Below are 25,350 nucleotides of genomic sequence, written 5' to 3' on the forward strand. Positions count from 1 at the left end.
ATAGACCGACTGATTATTAAAACTGTCTGCCTTCATTCTCAACACCTAAATATTAAGACGTCTTTTATCTTAAATCGGCTTATTGCTGCATTTAGGTATATAACCGATTCTACAATTTCAATAATGAACGAAATGAATATTTTTAAAATAGTCTTAAGATTCCATTATCCTTTAACATTAAATCCTTTAATGAATTTTGCAACTAAATCCGATTATCGCAGAGTGAATATATGTTTTTCTACCAAAACTGTCTCAGAATAATTAAATTGCCATGTGTACTTAATATTCATAAGGCTATCAAATGCATTTTTGAAGAAATGATTGTGATCTACAGTAGTTTATACAAGGAAAGGTTCTCGGCCTCGATCATAGATGACAACACTATCGGCAAGATTTTTTTTCAAAGTTGGTACTGTTGGATTCTGATTATATAAAGATTGGAGTAATTATTATTTGCTTCAGAATCCAACATGATCTTCCATCACATAGGCTAGACTTGTAAATATTATTTAATGTAAATCACTTGTTTATAAAATAATATTCGTATAACTACCTTTAATCTTATCTAATATTTAATTAATTAATCAAAGATATATGTATTAATAATGAAATGACTGTATTAAATATTATTAAGCTATTTTTTTATTGCTATGTTAATATTATAGGAGTTTGTATTGAACATTTAACTGCGTATTAATTGAAATGTAAATATTCTTTATTTATTCCTATTTGTAGAAGTTTAGCGTTATGCAATACCTCAGTTTTATTATATTTTGTTTGGTTGTCATGGAGACATATGTAAATGAGCGAGCACGTTTTGGAACACCACGTGAGGAGAAGGTTTATTGAAAAGAGTTTTAGAAAGAAATCACGAGAATAATTTAGGCGGGAAAAACGGATATATAAGCAATGAACGCTGAAATTATTAGGGGAATTAGAGAATTAAGAGAGAGAGAAAGGAGAGGCTTGGCATTAGGTTGGAATCAGAGAATTCGGCATTCGGGAATCACAGTGCGATAATAGCGAGTCGGCAAGTCACTCAAGCAGCTAAATAAAGTCTACTAGTCGAGAGGCGGTTAGCTAATAAATTGTAGAATAACAATTATAACAATTATAGCTACGGAGGACAGCTGAGTGACTACTAAATAGACTAGCAATACTTGAGTTGAGATTTACTTTCAGGGCCGACCTGTCAAGGACACACAGAATCTTGAAATAAAGCATGGAGTTACTAGAGTAGTAGAGACTGTAAAGTTGAAGTTTATTGTTAGCTGTGTTTAGAATTATAGTGCCTAAAGAATTATTTGAATGCAGGCGGAATGAACAACTGTGCATAAAAAACCTCAAGTTAAGAGTTATTGTGTGTTGCCTTATTTCATGAGTGATCAGCAGTACTTTATGCAACAACATTTGTTTATGTGTATTGTGACCGATGATTATTCAGTTATTGCTTAGAAGAATTTATTTAATGAGTGCCGTATACTGCTCAAAGTGTTTACAGTTATAAAAAAATGTTTGTGGGTAAGTTTATGAAGAAAGAAGAAAGAAGAAATGTGAATGATCATTAAGGAACTTTATTAAATAGTTAAAAGGAACTGTGAGAAGACTGTACTAGAGATAACAGATTTACCATTGTATGAGTTGTATGATTGAATTTATCTGAGGAGTTAAAATGTTTGTGATATCTTAATTACTGATTTGAATTTAAGTGTAAAATTTGTGATTCTAAAATTAAATGTTCGTTTTTGTTAATCTAAAGTTGTGTTTTGCCTGAATCTCTTTTACTGCACCATTCATAAAATATTCGAACCAAAGCGGGAGAGATAAATAAGTTAAATATACTCGGCCAGTATATACAATATTAATACCTAAAAGGAGAGATAGTTGTGAGTTGGTTTTTCTTCAGTTCTTGAACTAATTCAGATATAGAGTGGCGCAGTCTTTAAATATAAATTTTCTCTATATTTGAATTAGAAATCAACTTGCAACCTATCAACTAGTTAAGAATATCGTAATAGTAATCATGTCGGATCCAAAGTATAGATTGAGAAGAAGTAGGATCCAACAGTACATCTGTTAAGCATCCATGTGAAATTGCAAGTCATTCTATCAAGTAGTTTTTTATACAGCTACAGCTACTGGAAGCCAAAATATTGTTTGTATCCCTTGAAATGGATAAAATTGAGTATCGTGCGGTTATAAAATTCTTTGTAAACGAAGGTCTAACGCCAAAAGAAATTCATTCGAAGTTCATAAAAGTTTATGGGCAGTCTTCTCCTTCGTTTTCGACAATTAAGAAATGGACTGCCGAGTTTAAATTTGGCCGTACCAGCCTTGAAGATGATCCACGTGAAGGACGTCCAAAAAGTGTAAAAACACCAGAAATCATTGATCAAGTGAACGATATGGTATTGGATGACCGGCAAGTCAAAGTACGTGAAATTGCTGAGAGTATGAGCATTTAAAAAAAAACGTGTAGGATGTATTTTGCATGGAGAATTGCAAATGAAAAAGCTTTGCGCAAGATGGGTGCTGCGCTTGCTCACGGCAGATCAAATGATCACTCGCATGAAAATCTCTGAACAGTGCTTAGAGCGTTTTAACAAGAATAAAATTGATTTTGTGCGTCGATTTATTACTATGGATGAGACTTTGATTCACCGTTACACACCAGAATCCAAACAGCAGTCAAAACAGTGGACAGAAGCAGGTTGTTCAGCGCCATAAAGACAAAGTCGGTCAGCAGGAAAGGTCAGGGCATCGGTGTTTTGGAATGCTAAAGGCATTTTGTTTATGAATTATTTTGAAAAGGGTAAAACAATAACCCGGGAATATTATTTCGATTAACCAGACTAGATGAAAAAATTCATGAGAAAAGACCTGGTTTGCAGAAGAAAAAACATCTTTCATCAAGACAATGCACCTTCCCACAAAGGTGTTTTGGCAATGGGAAAAAGGGATCTGCACTGTGAATTGTTGGAACATCTACTCTACTCCCCAGATTTGGCTCCCTCTGACTTCTGTCTCTTCCTTCTATCTATCAAAACTAAAACTCGTCCTCGCTTGTCAGCGTTTTTCTTCGAATCAAGAGGTGATTGCAGATGTAGAGGGGTAATTTGCGGATCTTACTGAGAACCACTGCAGAGACGAGATAATTGCGCTGGAGCATCGCTGGAATAAATGTATTAGTCTTAAAGGAGATTAGTTTGAAAAATAAAAATAATTTTGAAATTATAAATGCGTTTTTTCATTGTTAGGCCGAGAACTTTTCAGACTGCCCTCGTACCCCTAATAAGATATAACAGAACTATCCAATGAAAAACGTAGCTCCTAATAAATCGAGCATTAACAGTGTAGATTAAAGTGTGGTAGTGTGGATGAGAGATTCCAGTGATTAAAAGTTTTGTCAATCATGGCTGACTCTTAAGCCATTACTATACACAGACCTTTTTAATCAAAATAACTTGATGAAAATAAATTTATTTCTATTTTCGGGGGTTTGTTTTTGTTGTTGTTTCGAATTTCAACCTCAGCAACTAAGGCTATGAGGCCTTTGTACAGGGTGGCCCATAAGTGACGAAGGAGGTTTAAAATAACTGTTTTTTTATAACAAATGAAAAATGTCCAGATTCTATATTTCATTATAACAAAAAATAAAAATAAATAATTAAAAACTAAAAAAAGTTATTAAATGTTTAAACCCCTTCCTGACTTATGGGCCACCCTGTATTATGTCTGTTAATTGCGTGTGTTCATCTATTATAGCTAGACTGGCTGTTTTGAGGAATGAAAAAACTCTAACTGCAGGAAGGAAAAGTCCTGCTAAGAGTGGATAATTCACATTCAGCTGAAAACCATTTATAAAAATTCTTCATTTCCTAAACGGGATTCGAACCCGGTCTTTCCAAATAAAAAGGTTTCGTAGATGCATACTGAGTTACAGAGGGTCTCAGTTTTTTGAGGGAAGAACTAACTTTAAAATTAAAAGAGGTAGAGAAGAAATGAATTCCTTCTCTTTCTCTCTCTCTTCATCCTCATTGAAAATCTTTTAGAAAAGTAGACTTACCTTCAGTATATCCTAGAAGATGGTCTCTCCTTCTCTTATCCTTTTGCATTTGCATTCTTTGATTCTAACTTGCTGGCAAATGAGCCTCCGTAGCTCAGTAAGTATAGACGAAACCCTTGGGAAAGACCTGGGTTCGATTCCCATCAGTGACGTGAGAAACCTTTATCTAGTGAAAAAAATCTCCCCCCCCCCAGAACAGGCAAACCGGCCCCCTGAATACACATGTATTACAGTCATGAATACATCCCAGCCATATGCCGGTCCTGAGCCCGGATAAAATTGGGGGGATGGGGAAAGCAACGGTGAACTACCCTCTAAAAAATCTCACCAGGAATACTTTGTGGGCAATGCCTACAACGTCACCTACGGTCGGAAACGACTGAAAGGTAAAATCAGATCAGATGCTGGCAATTTGAAACATTACATAAGTTCTCGCTTTGAGCATATTTACATTCCTCCTTTTCTTTATTTGGTACTTCGTCTTCTGACGCTTTTACTAGTGCTATTTTATGAAAATTTGAATACATTTTTCTTTACGCGTAAATTTTATTTTATTTTATGTTTTTGTTCATTTATTATGAATGCCACATAGTAAACTAGTCATATGAGTTCGATGACTCAATCACTCTTCAAGCAACGATATATAGCAAGCCTCATATGGATTGCTAAGAAATAGCTCTATCAACTAAGACCAAAGCCTACTACAAAGAACCAGTGAACTGCTTGTTTGTTTTTAATCAATATTAAATTTAACATTTAGGTTTTGATTATTTCAAGGTATACAAAAAAATAGCATTTTTTTTTGAAAGTATTGAGAAAACCAAGATTCCAAACAGGACATACTTATTACAACAAACAAAATACCAAATCAGATTACCAAAGAATACTTAGATGAATCAGACTTATAAACCGAAGTTACTGCAAGTCAGAGTAATATTAGCAGAACGCGAAACAAATCTTTAAAAAAAAAACATACGTTATCAGATATTTTATAAATAGTTGATTTTATTGGAATCGTTCCAGTAAATGGGGCTAATTTAGAATTGAAACTTCCTTTAAATATCTGCCATCTTCGTAAGTCAAGTGTTCCAAAAGGAAAGTTAATGAGCAGCATTGATGTCAGTCCATTAAACCACGATGCCTTCTTGAATCGATTTTGATGGAATTTTAATAGTTAAAATTATTGTTTTGAAGTTATGCTTGTCTATATTAAGAAGAAGAAATCAGGAATGATGTAAAAGGAATGATGTAAATTTTTCATGTAATACTATCATATCCTGTACATGTATCAAATTCCTTCCATGTACCCTTGAGGGTACATGGAAGGAATTTGATAACGATGATGATGAAGAAATCAGGAATACTAATAGTAACCATTGCGAATCGTATTACTAAATCTCATAAAAAAATTCTCATATTAAAAAGAGTGAATCAAGTGCTGAAACAGTAAAAATTTGGCTACGATTTAAAAGGGTCTACTTTACCAACATAATTTTAATATTGATTTTATTTCGTTGTTATTATGATATTGCTTAAATTTCAGAGAAGAATGTACATTCCCAACAATTAAAACAATTGTTATCCTATTAGTTGAGTTATAAATTGCAGACGATCTCCTGATTTCTCCGCACTTGACTCACCATTTTACATATGAGATGTTTTATGAGATATAAATTATTTTTAATTATGGATGAAGTAATTAAAACAACTGATAGAAATCAGTTAAATGATAATGATCTATAACTATGTCTACCTTATTTTTATATTCTCTTCCTCCTTTGCATCATTGTCTTGTACATATTGATTGAAAATCTTCAGTAAACTTAAAACAACCTGAGAAATATTCCTAATTTTAAACAAAAACCTCTACTAGGCGAAAGAAAACTGTACAAGTGTTTGGAGAGTAACCGATCCGATCCTCTTCATTTAGAGGATATTAAGTAATGTCAGAAACAGCAATATTCCAAATATGGTAGAAACTTCATTTAATCCGATTGGGCGATAATTCCCAGCGAAGCCTTAAAAACGCAAGGTTATTATCTTTGTTATTGTTTTCCAATTACATCCGAAACAATTGAGATGAGACCAGTGTATTATGGCTATAAATTTTGTGTGTTTTTCTTGACGATTTGCCTGTTTTTGTGATGTTCAAAAAAAGGTTTCTGAAAGGGCTGACTTGAGGTTAACTGAAATATTATCATTTAATTAATAAGGATATGAATTCCATAAGCTTAGTTCTGATAAAAGTTAGAAAAATCTGTAGTATTTTAAAAATTTTAACCCTTGTAAATAAATGTTCTATGCTTCCATGCAAGCAAATCCATTATAGGATTTGCAAAATTATTCTGACCTCCGTTATCTACTGTTACGTAGAGTTAGCTGTCTCCAACTACACCATGATACCTACGCTCACGGTTTTTATAGAGGGATCATTTTCCTTCATGTGTTTAAACTTTGTTCGTTTGTTCTTTACTATCAAAAACAAAGTAAAGATAATTAGATTTCAACTTTAGTCGAAATCGGCTGAATGTCCATTTTGAAGAGTAAAAGAGGAGAAGAAGAAGAACAAAGATTAAAACGACATTTTGGGGACTTTTTTTATTTATTTTTTTAAAAAAATTGGATTTGTTATCCAATCGATTCATTCTTCTAACTTAGAAGAATGCATTCGATTAGACACCTTTATTGAATAAAAGTAGCAGCCGGTAATCACTAACCAATCACTAATCATATTTAATGATGTAAAATTCATTCACTTGTTTACTTGAGATTGTAAAATTATTCTTCACGTCCGACCTAGTCTAATGTGAAGACACTTCATGTGCTTAAGATAGTAAATATATTCAGATAAATAAAGTTAAAAAATCTGAAGAATGTAAAATTCTATCCTAAGATGACAAAACATCGCTCCTGTAGTTCGCTAAAGCATTTGTTCATTTGTTCCAAAAAACGCAACGAAGTAACTATATCATATTTCTAATGTGTGTGTGTGTGTGTGTGTGTGTGTGTGTGTGTGTGTGTGTGTGTGTGTGTGTGTGTGTGTGTGTGTGTGTGTGTGTGTGTGTGTGTGTGTGTGTGTGTGTGTGTGTGTGTGTGTGTGTGTGTGTGTGTGTGTGTGTGTGTGTGTGTGTGTGTGTGTTCTTTCCTTGTTGCGAAGGCAAAATCCTAGTTCAAAAAAGTGCCTACTCCATCTGAGACCGGTTAAGTTTGAGTTCATAAAGCTATAAATCTAGATCTTTTTAACGAACTACTTTGATGCTCAAAATGCTTTTCTTGCGTTTGCCTTACTGTCTTCACGCTACAAAAAAAGGTGAATTTACTGCTATGTCTCTATTTTTGAGATAGAATTTATTTCAGTCAGTGTGAAAATGATTCTCCTATCACGACCACGCGAATCCACTTACATGTGTGGGAAGGATACCTTTACAACGTTCTGCAAACATAATTTCTACTTATAGAAGTCATCCGAAGAGGATGAATCTCACTTTGATAACCTCTTAATGGAATGAACACTTAGGAGATAATCTGGTCTCTCTCTCTCTCTCTCTCTCTCTCTCTCTCTCTCTCTCTCTCTCTCTCTCTCTCTCTCTCTCTCTGTCTGTCTCTTGTGTGGCTTTTACCTGTTGCGAAATACCCGGAACGACTTTATTTTGCCATCAGCGCTAAAAACAAGCACAAAGATGCCGACGACAGAAGATTTACGCATGACTCCGTCACTTTGATGCTTGAAATGGCTTCCGGTAATTGATGTAGAATATACGACGCTTGCAGACCACCCGTCATATCCTATTAAAAACAAACAGTCAACGTTGGCAGTAATACAGAGATGTACCATCAGGAAACGCCAGTGATGCAGACACACTCGGCGTATTCGTTTTTGATCAAGGCATCAAAAGATAACTTAGAAATGCCACGAATGGAAAAAAAAAATCATTACAGAGAGAGATAAAGAGAGATGTTTAATGGTTTAATGTTTACTCGTGAAAGTTATCTCTCATTCAGCACTAAAATTTCCTCTTTTACTTTATGCTATTAGTGAAGTTCACATTCAACTTCGTGACGTACATTAAGGAGTTTTATGCAAATTCCATAATTTTAATGTCAACAAAACAGAGTTTCAGATTTAGAAATACCAAATATACTTTACATAACAAAGAAAATGAAAATCGTTAAGATTTACAATGATGTTACGAATGCCATTTATAATAAACACAATCAAAAATATATTCATAGATCTTTTTATTGGGAAAGTAACAGTATCAAAGGGAGAGTGAAATATTTGGTAACGTCTCTTACCTACCGAAAAACAAGATGACAGCATGATTCAGTGTTAAGTGCAAACACATGTTCCTTTTGGTTTCATAGCCAAAGGGAATGTGTGGAAGGAGTAAAGTCTGCGCATCTAGGTTCTCTTATAAACTTGATGAGATCAATACAAATGAAGCAAATATTACAAGCGTTTTTAGACACCCAAAGCCTGATTTCTGTATCATAAATACGAGTTATTACGCAGCCAGAGGGGGATACAGGAATTCTTAGCAGTCAAATACTGGTTCTCTTCCACCTTAGTCACTAAATTTGATTAGTAAAGCCCTCGTCTTACATAGACTGTTATTTCTGCGAGAGCAGGTATATCTGATATTCCATACCAGATATGCATGCTGGAGCAGAAATAACAGAGTAAAGAGTGAGAGAACAAAAATTCACGTTTAAGCAGAAAAAATGTATCAGCATAATATAATATACGTAAGTATGGAATAGAGTGTTTAATAATATCCATTATATCATCAAAGGTATTTAATAATAATAATAATAATAATAATAATAATAATAATAATAATAATAATAATAATAATAATAAATTATGAAATAGCAATGCAATTCGAGTGACTATTGTTCCAGCAATTGCCATATTATTTCTGCGCCATCCTGCAAATTTAAACACAGTAAGAATCGCAGTACACTTTCAAGAAGATTATACTTTGTTAAATAGGGAAAAAATCGAATAATCAAATAAATATAAAAAAATCAAAGTGACAGTATCAAGCACATGTGCAATGGAACAGCTTTCCTCCATCAGCATTTTATACAATTATAATTCTCTCCATTTGACATCCTCATCATCAGCTTTACTGCCTACTTCCATCACTGATGAGGCAGTGCTTTTACTTTTTAAGTTTTATGAGTTTAAATGGAGAAAACAACAACATAAAATATCACATTTTTCTTTAAAAAAAAAGAAAGAAAGAAAGAGCCAAAGAAAGAGAGCTTGTGTAGTTCAGTATAAGTGGCGTTTGCACTCTACGACTCTTGACCGCATGAAGAAAGACTTGGGTTCAAATCTAGTTGCCAACTAGAGGAACATATTCTAAGCCTCTCATAAAAAAAAAAGAACCATTGTCCCCCATTGCATTCTCACTTCAAAAAAATTAGGATTTCGCTTTCCCTCAAGACGTTACTTCACCTATAAACAGCTGTTAATATTATACAAATCACAAATCCGCTCAGCTATCGAATACTGCTCTCCAACCTCTCGTATATGGGCCCAACTTAAAAAAGAAAAACATATCAATCTTTGCTCATATCTGTTGAAGGAGATAACGTAGTGAATTAATCTGTAACGAATTTACAGCTTCCAAAGAGATAAGGTCGTGTATTTTGTATGTTTTTGTGTGGTGTATTGTAGATGGATATCATTGTCATTTGAGAAGAATTTATCATCCTCAGGCAGTTAACCCGAAACTCGTCATTTTTGGTTATTAAAATATGTCAGATTGTCTAGTTCTAGTCGCCAGAAAAATTTAACTTCCGACCGGGAACTATGAATGTGCGCACCCACACCCACCCAACACTATCTTGAATAGGACCATTGCATTATCTCTGAATGATTAAGCGTATTCCATTTGTTTAATTTCCTCCCTAATGACTGTGATAATAAACAAATCATATACATTAGTGAGTTTAAAATTTGCTACAAAGGTTCGATAGTGAAGAACTAACCCAATTCATGGAACGAGAGTCATTAATCCTTCTATCGATGTAGGTAACATTTCATTACGTTGTTCGCAAGTAATTATTGTTGATCAAGCCGAGGACTCGACTCACAATAAAAGCATTGAATGGTAATGAAGTTAATTTGTCGTATATAACAGCATAAATATTATAAGTTCTGAAAGCATTTCAATATCAAATATTTTTTTGAAAAGTTGCAATAACCAACTTATTCATTTTGCATTTCTCCTATTCCTCTTCTTTGACTAAAAACTCGAAAGCGCTTTTGAAATTAAAACACCCATGGAGAGATGGAAAGACAGATGCCAACACTCTCTTCTGGATGAGAAACCTGATTTTCGAAGTGTCTTTTATTTCTGTGGTTGTTTATTTTTTGCTGATGCCAGTGAGAATCCATGATGTTGAATTATAGGCCTACGCGCAGCCCCTCTTATCCCAGCAAATATGTCCACCTGTTTATGAAACATAATTTCCATATCCTCCCATATGCATACTACTTTTGTGTACTGAATTGTTCGACTGGTAGAATAGCGAACAAAGTGGCCCACGACATAAAGTAATTATATCCTCCTGTAGTTCCCAGGTGCACGAAGATGTTGATGATTTGTCCCTTCAGTCGTTTCCGACAGTAGGTGACTTTGTAGGCTTTGCCCAAAAAGTATTCCTGGTGAGATTTTTACAATGGCTGGGGTGTATTCATCACTGTAATCTATGTATGTTCACGGGGCCGGTTTGTCTGTTCTGGGGGACTAAAAACCAGAGTTTCCGGATAAAAAAATCCCCTAACTCTGTATGAGACCGGCTAACTCACCTTTAGCCGAAAGAGACAAGATAAAAGTTCCTCACGTCTTGGACAGGAATCGAACTCAGGTCTTTCCGACCAAAGGGCTTCTTGACTTAGCTACGGAGACTCCATGTGCACGAAGAAAGCTATATGAAATGAAATGAGGGAAACAATTCTAAAATTTCAGTTGAGTGAAGAAATACTGGAAAACTAGAATGATGATTTAGAATAGAATGAAGTCTACAGAAATGTTCAAAAAGTAATTGTGTTTCACTTAATTATCTTTTACAAGTTCCTTCACCTTCTCGTAATAATAATAATAATAATAATCGTATGATGATACACGGCCGTGAGTCCCCTTTACGGGGAGGTCCCCCGTCAGCTATGCCGGTTCCGGGCTCTGGAACCGGCATAGCTGACGAATCAGACCTATGGCTTGGTCAGTATTCCTGACTGTAATCTGTGTGTGTTCACTGGACCGGTTTGCCTGCTTGCGGGATAAAAAAAAACCCAGATAAACAGGTGGAAAAAACTCTGCTGCCCACGCCCGGCTAACTTGGCTATGACTGAAGAAGATCCTTAAGCTCCTCGCCTCGTCGACGGGAATCGAACCTAGGACACTCCTTCCCCAGACATATAGTTGCGAAGCGCATAGCCACTAGTACTTCTCGTACTATGAAGACTATAGTTAACAGGAAGTACCGAATTTTGCTGAAATTATCTTCTGTATTTGTGTTTATATCCAAAATCAAGTCAATTTTGCTACAATTATAACGGTTAGGAAAACCATACTATTAAATGGGGTGTACTTACCAAGTTATAAAATTGAAACTTCGCCTTTGGGAAATAAATAATTTCTTTTACACTTTGTAGTTAATAAGAAAACTAATGTTAGCTTCTTTACATTATTAGATGGTGATGGTTACCACGCCTTTTCAAATCATCCATCTTCAGAAATAGAATCTCCGAAATCGTAGCTGCTTCGATTATTATGTTTAATTAAATAAGCATAAAATTGATGTGCTTTCAGACTGTTTGAAAAATTAACTAAACAAAAAAGAGAAAAAAAAAACAGAAAATAATCTTCCTTGAGAAATGCATCTCTCAATAATATTCTCTATTGCTCTCCACAAATGAATTAGCACGGATTCTAATAGAAGGGTTTCTACTCTCTCTCTCTCTCTCTCTCTCTCTCTCTCTCTCTCTCTGGAATTGAAGCATAAAATAAATATGACGGTCTGCAATTTATTGGTCTGCATATCTTCGATAATCTTCTTCCTCCAATACGCAATGCAGAAGAAGGTTATTCGAAGATAGCCTTTGTGATAGGAATTAAAAATAATGCTTAGATGACAGGATCATTATGGAAGGCATCACTGTGATTTGATGTATTAATAAGATGAATGGAAATGTTTATATTGTGATAACAACAATCAGTACTGAACGTATTGTTGCTGTTATGTGTTTAACAAATCTCCTGACGAACTGCAATTGCGTTTTAGAGCCATGTTTCTAATAAAAAAATGAGGTACTTCTAGAGAAACAATACTTGTAAAACATTTATTGACTCACAATCTCACTCATACAAACATACACGTGTATACACATGGATAAATAAGGAGGAGATCAGTCATAAAATATCAATACGCAATGATAAGGAATATTACAAATAAACAAATACTCACGAAGCAGTACAAAACCTGGTGAAGAACCCATATACAAAGTATATACAATACACATTGCATTAAAAGATACAAAAGTACTTCCTTTCACGTCTGAACAACCATCTAGAGTCAAGTGAACATCTTTCGAATAAATACATTAGCAGAGATCACCAACATATTATCGTAATCTCCATAGTTCATCACCTCTCCCCCCCCTACGATGAATATGACTTTTAAAGCAGGCGTGCAATGACTACCTATTATTTAGTAACATAGTAGTGATTACAGGCACGTTTTTTCCAATGTCTTCGATTTGGCATTACACAGGCTATGCATTGAAAGTTATAAACAATCTGTGCTTAAAGGTTTGTTTTCTCAGATATTACGTGTAGAAAATATATATCTCTGTCCAACTTTCCTTCTAATAGAAGTACTAACATCTACGGCGTACTTTGATCAGTTGGAAATAACACCACGAACTCTATCTGATAATACTCTCCTATATTTGCTTTCCGTTTCTAAGGCTTATGCAGATTATCATGTTTCTTTCCACGTAAAAGATAAAATATAATTCCCATCATTCACTACGTGCTTGTGCCATCAATAGCATGTTATCATAAGAACTGTGTCATAATCTTGACTTGCCTTCAGGCAACTTTCTTTTTCTTTTACAATTTTCTTTTAAATCTGTACTGATAACGGAGTTTACAAACCTCCCTCATCAAACAACAACCATTATATAATCACATTTTTCAATTCTTGATGATTTATCGCCTTCTTTTCTTTTTCATCTTCCTAATAGCATCGAGAAAAGGTGTCACTAATAAGCATACCACATATTGTAAGGCCAGTAGGTTTAAAGATATGCCATACAGATGTTCATATGGAGACTGTTTTAGTTGAATATTTACTCCCGAAACTCTCCATGCCTTGAAAAAAGGCATTTAAAAAAGATACCCGCGTTTTTTTTTTTTTTTTTTTTTTTTTTTTTTTGCTTGACGCAGTTGGAAGTTTTTCTTTATGTTTCATAGTAAAGAAATATTTTCACACTTTCAACATTTCCTCCCTAAAGCTGCTGATATATCAACAATATCCTGAATACATCACTTGGAGAGCGTCGTAAAAATCTTGTCATCTGCTGCTATCTTGCTTTATTGTCTTTTCTTTATCTAGACGTTTTGGATATTGAACTTCGAGAACTTCCTTTGCCCTGCAGGAAGGAAATGGAGAGGCAATAAAAAAAAAGTCTGTTCAGAAAAAAAAAAATACGTATTATAGTTGGCCAACATTTTCTTCTTCTTTCCATCAGTTAAGCATCTGCCTCAAAAGGAAGCATTTTTGGCACTTTTCAGAATTTTAATTAAACCGGTAAATAATCAGAAGTAATTTTAACTGTTTTTATTGATCAGGAACACAATGCCGAAAAATATTCAAGTTTTAGTGATAAAAGCCAAACAAATACCAACGAACTTCAATATTCATTGGACTGATAATTAATCCTGTTAGTTTTTATAGCATTTAAGCACTATCGGCTGGAGTTTTGAGTTGATCTCCTATTCGCTTAACTACAAGCGTATTTGCAAGGCACTCGATTTCTGAGTGGTCGTATTCACCTTCCTAAATGCCTTATTTCCTTGAATTGAGGATTTGTTCATTAGTCCCATACCCGATTCACTTGGTTCTTCTGGTAACTGTCCGTGTTAACGGAGACACTTCCCACCTCCTCCTCATCCTCTGTCATATTACAATACATGTAAGTTGTCACATGACTTTGATCTGGAACAAGCCTTCTTTAAAATGCGTTTTATGATGCCTTTGGCTTTACATCCGGGACATCCTGCACAACGTCGATATCTACCCACAGTAATGGAATCCCTTTTTCGTTTTTGTTTTTCCATTAATTTCATTTTCAATCTGATTTGACTTAAAATGCCAGCTAGGAGTTCATCGACGTGATGGTTAATGCCAGCTGATGTTTCAATGAATTTTGATCCTTCTTCTGTTGCTAGAGATCTGCCTTCTGCAATTAAAAATAACAATATAAAACATATTAGTTATAAATTCAATTCATTCATAATAAATAATAACTTAATAATTTGATTTAATATGGATTATTTTATTAGTAGAGACCGTAAAGTCAATTATTTCTCCCTCCCTTCCCCCCCCCCAAAAGTCAGGTTAATAGTTAAGAATGACGCTAATTTCTTTGGAGAAAACTTATTTAAATATCCTTAAAATTATTGTATACTTTAAATGATTATTAAATGCATACTGCTTAGCAGGCGTTATTTATTGGTTAATTATTTCATTCATTATATAATCCAGAGCCGTTTAAAATCAAAAGAGTTTTGGTTAACTAAACTGATTCTATTGATCTATCATTTGGTTCAACTGCTAATCAAAGAGCAGACAGTTGAACCAGCTATTAACTTGCTTCAACGAAGTTGACAAATGGTTCAACTGTTGGTGAATACTTTTTATATCATCAAGCAAATTATCGTTTTTTTTTTCTCCGCTTTGTGTTGTCTGGCCTTCAGTTGGTGGGCCAGTGAATATCATTCTCACTTCTCCTGCCTTAGGCTGTATGATTATTGTTAATCTGTACAAGATGGTTAGCGCCTGGTTTCTGGAGACCAAATATGGTAATTTTTCCAGCTTGCTGAAGTAGTTTGGAAAAGTACCATATTTGATCTTAAGGACGGAGATGAAGAGAGTATATGATCTTTAAAAAGTGGCATCTGAACGTTCATTTGGATGCTGTCATACGAAGATATGTTGATTTTATTTTAATATTTTACATATATATATATATACTAATGCACGATATAGATTCTCGATAATATATACTGCAGAACTCCTTTAATGACATTACCGGATACTTACCTTCATTTGCTTGAGTAGGCTAATTCAATAATTTCGGAAGCAATATACATAATCTGACTCCTTGAAAACATGTTTAGCAAGTATACAGATGATTCAACTATGATGATGAAACCAATTTATTTTCTCAAAACATATTGAATTACACTTAAAATGAATTAAAAAGGAAGCGAGTTAGTATGTTGACCTTTAAAAGGATTCGCTAGACAGCTCCACTGCATTCTCTCTCTCTCTCTCTCTCTCTCTCTCTCTCTCTCTCTCTCTCTCTCTCTCGTTCTCTTAATACTTAATTAGACATCAAAATGTAATTAGCGCAGCAGTTTGAGAGCTATCTGAGATATTAATTTACGATGCTATCAACACCATCACAGTTTTGAAAAGGTTATTTTGAAATAAATGACCTTTATCCTTCCCACCTATAAGCCAAATAGCGGGAGAATAAATAGCCATAATTCGCTTCTGCTAAGTGGGTTATTCAGATTGATATTCAAGCCGTGATATTCCTTGTAGAAGTAGAAAAATAAAACTATTATATTAACGAACGAAGCAAATGAACAGCTAAAGCGATAAAAGCTGTTCGCCCTGTCCAACATTTTATAAAACCGTTCTCATCTTACAGTGTTTTCATATATTGGCTATTAAAAAAAAACTGTTAATCAGGCAGTATGTTTACGCCTCCCTTATAGGAACATAACACAGAAGTAAAATAGCGAAAAAGTTAATATAAGGAAGGAGTAAACACACTGCTGGATTATTTTTTGAATTTTTTTTTATTGTTTACGACAAAGCCTCCAACGCAAGAAAGTTTTGGTAAACCTATTGTACATCAGTACCGTAGATAGGCTAAGGATTTGTTTTCCATTTTAGTACATACTTTTTTGTATTTTTATTTATTTATTATTTGTACATAGTCTGGAAACCCTGATCTAGAGACCAAACCAAACTTTTCAAGCCACTTCAGTCCTCCCCCAATAAGAGGGAACAGTGGTGTCGCAACGAATGATGATGATATTCACCTACCATCTAAAGACAATTACAAATATCCATGCCAACGGCAGGATTCGAATTTTCAGCGTATTGATTTGAGAGCGGATGCGCTAATCACTAAGTAAAATTGTTTATTCAATAAGTTTCCTGCGCTTCTAAGTCTTACTTAATCAGGGATAAAATATTTTATTTTAAAAAAAAATAAATAAAATAACTTCCATTAATATATAAACGTCAACAGATAAATCAAAACAATGGTAATTGCGAAAGAACCAAAAGAAACAAATTATAACTAAATATAAAAATACTGGAACAAGTAATGAAATTTAAATTCTACGTATAACTGTGAAAAATGAAGACTTTCTTGTATTGTGAAACCTGTGGATTATTCATAACTATCAAATAACGTGCATGCCACAGTAGATAGCTTTTTAATATAGAGAGATAGTTCGTCTTATATATCATAAGACCTCGTTAGTACAACCAATAAGAGTTACTAAAGTAATAAAAAAAATAAACATTAGTGTGCATGCTTAAATTGGAATCCCTCTACGTATACAGTCGCGTATTTATGGATTAAACCTAATTGGGCTGTAAAAAATTAATGGCAAAAAAAAACAATGGAAAAACACTAAACTATGACATAGATCCGTATATAAACATAAACGTTTATATAAAGAAAGTGCTGAAGCCTTAGGTCGTAGACCTAATCTTAATTGGAACGATTGTCTCACTGTTCCAAAGGTCTGGGAAATTGTTATCCTCAAGTGCATAAATTAAATTTATCTGTTCTGTTTTAATTTAATTTTTTTTATAGTTCAATTAGATTTAATCCATAAATACGCGACTGTATACGTAGAGGAATTCCAATTTAAGCATGACCTATTGTTTTTTTTTATTATTTAGTTCCTATTGTTGTTTGATAATTGTATTGACAATGTCTTATGATAGGTAAAGATGAAAAATTTACATATTAAGAAAGTTACTCTGCTGTGACATACGTGCTATTTTATAGTTAAAACAGGATGAAGTAAAAGAGCAATCTCTGAAAGCTAATAAAATATCAGGATGTCTAAATTCAATGATATGGAAAAATAAAGACGTAGCAAACGAAACAAAAGTAAGAATATACAAATCGAGTCCGACCGATATTGAATTACGTATATACAAAAATAGAAAATCGAAAATGCAATAGATAAGTACATGTGAAATGAAAACATTAAGAAAAATGATGAACAAAACAAAATTTGAGATATGAAGAATGTCACCGACATTCTTCATAAATGCATCGATAAAAAATAGAAGATTAGAATGGAATCAACATGTTAATAGGATGGACCCGAAAAGTAAATCAACAATGAACACGTGGTTCATTGTTGATTTGCTCGTGCTGATTTGTTCATTTCAGCACGATGTGTACCATCTATTTAACGATGAATTCTATATATGGCAGTTTATGTTATAGGAATCAATATGTTAATTTTTTTTTCAAATTAAAATATTTTATTTCTGATGAAGATGGAATTCAAGATGGAATATAGGAAACTTGTTGAATAAACAATTTTTAGTTAGAGTTTTCTCCTTATGGTTCAGGCCAGAAATAATACTATGAACAATTCCAGCCACAGAAGCTTATTCCATTACAATCCTTTTTAAAAATGCACAACAATATGAATCCGTAATGAAAGCCTTGATGCAGGTATCTCATGTATGCATTACGTAGCGCATATGAAGAACGAAATCGCTGTTTGGATTCTTTCAACTGAACATTGTGACATTAAAATTCACTAGTTAGGAAAGAAATAAAACAAAATGGGATTTCTTTTATTCTGCTCTTTGTTATAAAAATAAGTTGATGCACTTTCTGAAAAATGTTAGGATTAACTGAGTGTCCAAGTAATCCATTCTTCGTCAATCACTCATAAATGGAAGAATTCGAAAGATTAATGAGATAACTAACAATATCGTTGCTTCTTCATAAAAACAGTAAAGTTAATTAATGATTTAGAATGGGGAAACTATGCGTAGCAACTGGTTTGACGTAAATGCAGTCCGGGTATTCCAAACACCTAAAAAAAAGTATATTCGCACGCACGCACACGCACACACACACACACAAGAATAGATACCTAAAGGTTAATTGACACCGTGCATAGGCCTGTAGTCAATCTTTAAATATCGCTCCGAAGTTAACTCTTCGACTGTAACAAAAAAAAAAAAAAAAAAAAAGAAAGAAAAAAGAAACCAAAAGAACTGCACATCTCAGCTGTGTATGTTTATTTTGGTGCACCCTATCTGTGTAGTTAAAATGCACGCGAGGTTACACAAGTCACCTAAAATAGCTCTAAATACAAAACATTGAGCTATGTTTACGGCTGTTCAGAAGACAAGGACAACACAGACAGGTTGATCGGTGTTTTGTGTATGTGTCCTTGATTGGGCAGGAACTAGTATGATTCATACCGTAAGCAATGTAACGTTACCGATATAGTCTAAGGATTACATCGTACAGCTACTTCTAATCCAGTCCGAGTTTAACTTATGTTATCCGTAAAGAAGTTGCGATGAACCAAATCGTTCACATCCCTTGTTTCTTTGAATTCTATAAAACTAAGTTTATTCGAACTTCTTTAAGTTTAAGAAAGTTCATATTACATTGTTTCACTTACCGTCTGTGCTTATGATCCTCAATCGGACAAGGTCTGTCTTGTTGCCAACCAAAATCACTGCTTTAGAGTCAATATCGTCCCACTTTTGTAACAACCTGAGTATTTCCTTGGCTTGTTGATAATTCTTTTTGCTAGTAACGGAATAGATAATGACGTAGGCATCGGGTTTTAATAAAGTGGCAAGATTGGTATGCTATAAAAAGAAAAAAGAATTCACACGTACGTTTAGGTTAATAGAGAATCAGTAATTTACTGTGTGTGAAAGTACAATAAACGAAAGAAAAAAAAACACAATTGTGAGTAGAATAAAGTGAAGTGTTTTTGATAATATCTGATTCGTATAATACACCTTAATTATAAACATATAAAAAATAAAAATATTTGAAATATAAGATCCAATTTCAAAAAATATAAAATCCAAGTAAATATAGTTAATACAATGGAGAAGTACGGAATAATAAAGAGGACACTAAAATTATGCAAAATATTAGATTTTCTCATTCGAATTAGTTTAGATGGGTTACATTATTAGTGACCAACAGTATTATTGATGCTTTATATTTTACCATACTTTTATGATTATTGTTGTTGTTAACATTTAGTATGGTAACGATGTGACTCCAATAATTACCCAGTTATCGGTGTTTCTGTTTATTTTATGTGTAGCACTGCTATCAAATGTGTTCCAGGTCGGTGTTGTGAGAGAAAAACCGGAACTGAATTAACTCAGAGATCAACTCATTGCTGAAAGAAGGGAAAAAAAGCTCGCAGGTTATTCTTATTCATCCTCACGTGTATTTTCTCACTTCTTTTGGTTTATTTATTTATTTGAAAATTGTATTGATTTAAGAATTATATTCGCATATTTATGTAGACATAACAACACCAATACACTCAACAATGCATATAATTATTGCATATAATTTATACATATAATTGCATTAATCATTATTTATTTTTATTTATTTCCTATACGGGAACAAATAGGCGTTAGCTGATTTTTTAATTTATTTTATTTACTTTATTTTATGAATCTATTACAGATATAGCGATCATTGAATTAGAAATCTTATGCAGATATAGGTAAATGTCACTTACATAGCATATATTCAAAATACTTGATCACCTACGTCACTCCGTTCTATAGGCAACTATTTACGAATGCTGCTGGTCAGTATTCGTCAATAGTGTTGATTATAATGGCAAAAAACAAAGGATCTTTCGGAGTTCGATAAAGGGCGTATTAATTTGGGTCCCGTCTGGCTGGAGCCACGATTTTGAAAGCAGTAGAGCTGACTGGCTTTTCAAAAGATAAGATATCCTAGGTGTTTAATCAGTGGAAAAATAACCCACATGCTTCTCTAAGAGGCGTAACTGTGATCCTAAGACAGTCTATCAAGAACGAGATCGCCATCGTCTGAGGAGACTTGTACGGAACAAACAACTTCCTGTGTGCAGCAATTGAACGTAACATTCAATGAAGGCTGTTCCTGATCCATATCTCACCAAACGATGCACAGGGAATTGAAAAGATTAGGTATTGGCAGTCGCATGTCAATACAGAGACCACTTCTTGTAATAAAAGTTCCTAATTCACTGGCCGGTATAAGTATTTCTTCTAACTTGCTATTGCTTCAAATTCAATGTTGGACGCAAAGAATCTTTACAAGGGACTTTATAACATACCAAAAAACTTTATAAGACTCACTATCTTAATCTCTAATAAAGAGGGCTGGGTGTTTGTTTCGGGACACTCGAATTTATTATCCTACAACAGGCAAAAGCAACCGGAGAACACATTCATTTAAAACCACAACAGGCTGAACTCATCGTATTAGTTGCTTTGGCTATAATGCAATTAACTCAACCCAACATGTGCTTATTCAAGTAAAAACATCAATTAAATCTGGTCTTTCTCTTCTGTTAGAAAAATTCACGTGTCGAGAAGGCACGTGATTCTTATCACTGATATTTGGATATTCATGATTAATAATGCTATCACACGTTATCTATAAAATTAATAACTAATTGGACTGTAACTATCCGTTTTTTTTTCATGCATCATCTTTGTTAATTGAATTAACTATTGTACACTTCCTATCGGAAAGACAATTTGCAATCTTAACTCACTGAAAATGGTGACGAGAGGATCGATTTACTCAGACATGCATCCGTAGGGATTTGTCTCTAATGGTGTGTCAACTGTCAAATGATCCAAAATATCAAGGATTTCTTCTTTATATCTTACCCAATTAGATAAAGATTGCTTCTCGAGCAATCTTTATCTAATTGGGTATTGGTAAGCAGTATTGGTTGTTTCAAAATGAACTGAACACATTTAAATATTTGTTGCTTAGTAAATAGATTTCATACGAATATTCTAATTTGTAAAGGAATTTTCACAGTTATTATTATAATCTTAGAAATGCTTAATCTACGACATACCCATGTGGTACCTAGTTACTGAGTAATAAATATCTGAAAGCGTTCAGTTCATTTTAAAACATCCTGTATGCCCTCCGCTAACTGATATACACTTCTAAAATACTTAAATACTTAATAGGTGACTCTAGAGATCTGTACTTTTCCTATAGCAGTTCTTTCTTACGGCGTATTTCTTTGAGACTTGATTGCCCATCCAACTAGCTCCAGATTCATTATAGCTCTCGAAATAAACGTAGATATTAAATTATGCAAGATGTCATATTATACATTCAATGGGACTGTGTCATTTGACCACTACAAACTACACTAGTATTATTAGTAGCATATACTTCACGCGCACTGCCTCATGTTTGCAGTCCAGCAAACCACTGATAGTAAGTCATGATGTTGTTGTTGTCACCATAAAACGTCTGTTTCCACTGTTGTTAACAGCAACAATAGTGACAGTGTTGTTTTCGTCATTTTGGACTACCCTTCGTATAGATAGATAACTACCGTTTGTAAAGCCCGGAAAAACAACAGTCGGTTAATATGAATTTTTGTTTGTTTGTTTTAATTCATTATTTAAATTGGAGTTTGTGAGTTTTGTGCTAAATGTGTTATTTCTACCGGTCAATCATTTCTTGAAATCCAGAAATAATATCTAAACATTAACTCGTAAATATCCATAAGATGATCAACTAACTCTATGCTGTGCAAAAATCACTTGTTCGCGCATGACGTTGTATTATAGGCCCTGTGACCTCCCTTGTGCCCAAACATTATGACTACCTATCTAGTAATGTTAGGCCTCCTTTGACCATGATAACCACTTGAACTCTTCTTGGTAATGATTCCACGGAAGATGTGATGAGATATTCCAGATCAACTAGACAGAATAACGGAAGTCAGAAACCGAACGAGACACTGGCGTCAAACGGCAGATTCTGCGTTCCACACAATTCCACAAATGTCCGATGGGATTCAAATCAGGAGAATTAAGCGACCAAAGGTGTCCACGGAATGCCTGGATATGCTCTTCAGACGATGCTTGCACAATGAGAGCCTTGTGACAAAGGGCGTTGGAAGAGTCCAGATCCATCGGCCCACATTGTCAACATGTAGAGCAACCTAGGAAAAAACAACCCCCAGGTAAGAATTAGCAGTTAAGGTGTGTTCAGTGGAGCGTAAGAAGACTCAGTAATATCCATGAGAACAATCCACCATGTCATACCGCCACCACACTGTTTCTTCCCCCCCCAACCTTGTACACACACGAGAGGAAAATAGAATAAGTATGATAATGGTTCATTCGGAGTAATTATTTTTATACGCTCCCTTAGCATACATTAATGATGCATATTTGCAAACTAGTAACACAGAAGTCATATATCTCTTGTCCCAATTAGCCAGTCAATACAGACCTACTAACTAGTCCTTAATGGAAAGAGGGATGGGGGGGGGGGGGAGTTAAGTAGAATATTTTTGCAGTCCGTTACTAAATTTAGACCTTCACCGCATGCAGTACAACAGACGACAGTCAACTTCTGCGTGACAAATAAAATATGGGACAAAGGATGTTGTTTCTTAATTAAAGAGATTATTACTTCCGTTAGTTAGACTCTGAAACATGAGACGTGTCGTGATATAACTCAAATAGCTGCTTACCGTGTCTCCATGGTAAGTTTGTTCCATAAACACGAGCTCCGACTCTTCACCATTTAGCACAACAGTCACGGATTTCTCATTTTCTTCATCTGTAAAAAAGCATACGAAATAAAGATTTAAAAAAAAAGTTAACTTTCAGTGGATTCATTTTTATGTCTTATAATATTTCTATTAAGTTGGGATTACAAGCTTACATTTAAAACTTCTACACACTACGTGAATCCGTACTCATGTGACATTGTTAAATTAGCTCTAATTATTGAAATTGATGAGCTGCGCTTAAACTGGCACAAATCCGGCAATCTTGGCTGCATTTCATATACACATGTTACGTCATAATTATAAAGTTAGCACGTGCTGAGCTTGTAACTAAGGCAACGAAAGTGAAAACACAACGGTTATATTGTTGTGATGATGAATTAGCTGTTGCTTCGTGGTAAAGAGCAATATATAATGTAGTCTGGATCACTGACCTTTTTTTTTATATATATACCAAAACAGTTCTCCAACGCATTTTAACTTTTGCCCAAAACTTGAAGCTCTTCCATAAATTGTGTAATACTCTTAGAAAAGGAGGGATTGTCGGTTTATGATAGCAGGGAGGAGATCTAAGAAAATATTACGTAACAGGTTTCTTTCGAAACATGACTGTTTTTTGGTTTGGAAAGACCTGGGGGATTCAAATCCGTATAAGATGAGAGGAATCTTTATAAGAGTTTTTCAACTCACTTCCAGTAGAATTGGCAGGAATCCTGCATGATATGTATAAATCGGTGTGAGAACATACAATAAAATACAAGTTTCACACCCCTTTGGCTGTAATTCTAAATAAATCGACCTCAAAAATAAACACAAAAAAAAATGATATAGGGCATAAATTTTAAGTACTTTTATTTCCACTTAATCACTAAAAGAAATTCCCATGATAAAGCTCATATATAATACTACAAGAACGAGTTAAAATGTTATAGTAATTACTGGTCACGAAGTAAATGGAGATTTAAAATGGTTTCTCCTATAGTAGAATGGAACTTCTGCCTTCTGATGTAATATATGGTGTAGCTGATATTACCCTTCTACTATATTTTATTCACTGAAGGCAAGTGTTCTAATGACAGATCAATAAGGTGTAATAAAATGAAGATATTAACATAAAATATGTTATTATTATTAATTCTATAAACCGAGCTATTCAAATATTCGTTTTTGCAAAATATATTAGTGGAGATTGTCCTATTGTTACATAATGTTACATAATTTGAGCGATCGTCTATATAACGTAAGAAAGTTTTTGACAGCGGCGAAGTGCAGCTAAATTCCGGAAAACTTGCATTCTCCTTCTAATTATTATTTTTTGATACTAACAAGAGGGGATTGACTAGTTCACTGCTCTCAGAACTCTGATTTGTCTTCACGTAAGACGCATAATTAATGGATAAGTGTGGCCCTTTTAATAAAGAGCTATACGTGTCCCTCATATATTATGCCTTCAGAAGAATTATATATGTTAGCCTAGCATATTGTTGCTTATAATAATAATATTCAACAATAATATAATCCTTTGTAAATTTCCATAGAAAGTATTTCACGAGATCTACACCCATGGCAACAAAGAATGCAAAACGTTAACAATAACATAATTACAGCGCATTTTTTATATAATTGAGCTACTTGTCGTTTTCTAATTTAAACCAAAACTGAAATGTAGGGATACATTTTAGCAAAAAAAAAACTCTCAGTGTTTATGTTGGCCATGAAACGGTGTCCAGCTGGGAGACTACTATTACGTGCACAGATAGGCAAATAAAGCGAGTATTATGCGATGTTGAAAGAACGCTCCATAAGACAAACTGCATTTAAACTACCAATTATTAGCAAACAATGTAAATTGCAAACCACTTGTTAATTTGTGCTAAAATAACAAATGAGAAATGTTAACCTTTATTGTTAGCAAACCTCAACAAAGATTTTGTTTTTATACAGACTACCATTGTGAAATGATAAATATGCTAGTTTTGATAGCGTGCTGACATATCTGGTAGACTGTTCGTTAACAGTCATCAGGATCCATACCACGTAATATCACACAGAAAAAAAAAAAGAAAAAAAAGAAACCAAACGGAAGAACTTAATAACTGTTCTCTATAAAGAAAGTTTGTGGGAAAACAACCTAATAATTAAAGACCTAACGTATGT

General features: G+C 34.0%; 1 protein-coding gene across 1 annotated transcript in view; it reads right to left on the reverse strand.

The window, feature by feature from the left end:
• Nucleotides 1–12,405: 12,405 nt before the first annotated feature.
• Nucleotides 12,406–25,350, reverse strand: part of LOC150110244 (uncharacterized) — a 34,775-nt gene continuing 21,830 nt past the window's right edge. The window contains exons 2-4 of the mRNA XM_090392339.1: nucleotides 23,155–23,243; nucleotides 19,063–19,255; nucleotides 12,406–14,546 (exon numbers count right to left, since the gene is read on the reverse strand). Coding sequence (XP_090248465.1) covers nucleotides 14,269–14,546; nucleotides 19,063–19,255; nucleotides 23,155–23,243 — 560 coding nt within the window. The 3' untranslated portion in view covers nucleotides 12,406–14,268. The remainder of the gene's footprint in view (nucleotides 14,547–19,062; nucleotides 19,256–23,154; nucleotides 23,244–25,350) is intronic.

The sequence above is a fragment of the Typopeltis vanoorti genome, chromosome 1, assembly GCF_054136105.1.
Source record: "Typopeltis vanoorti isolate ZY-2024b chromosome 1, IOZ_Tvanoo_1.0, whole genome shotgun sequence".
Taxonomy (NCBI): domain Eukaryota; kingdom Metazoa; phylum Arthropoda; class Arachnida; order Uropygi; family Thelyphonidae; genus Typopeltis; species Typopeltis vanoorti.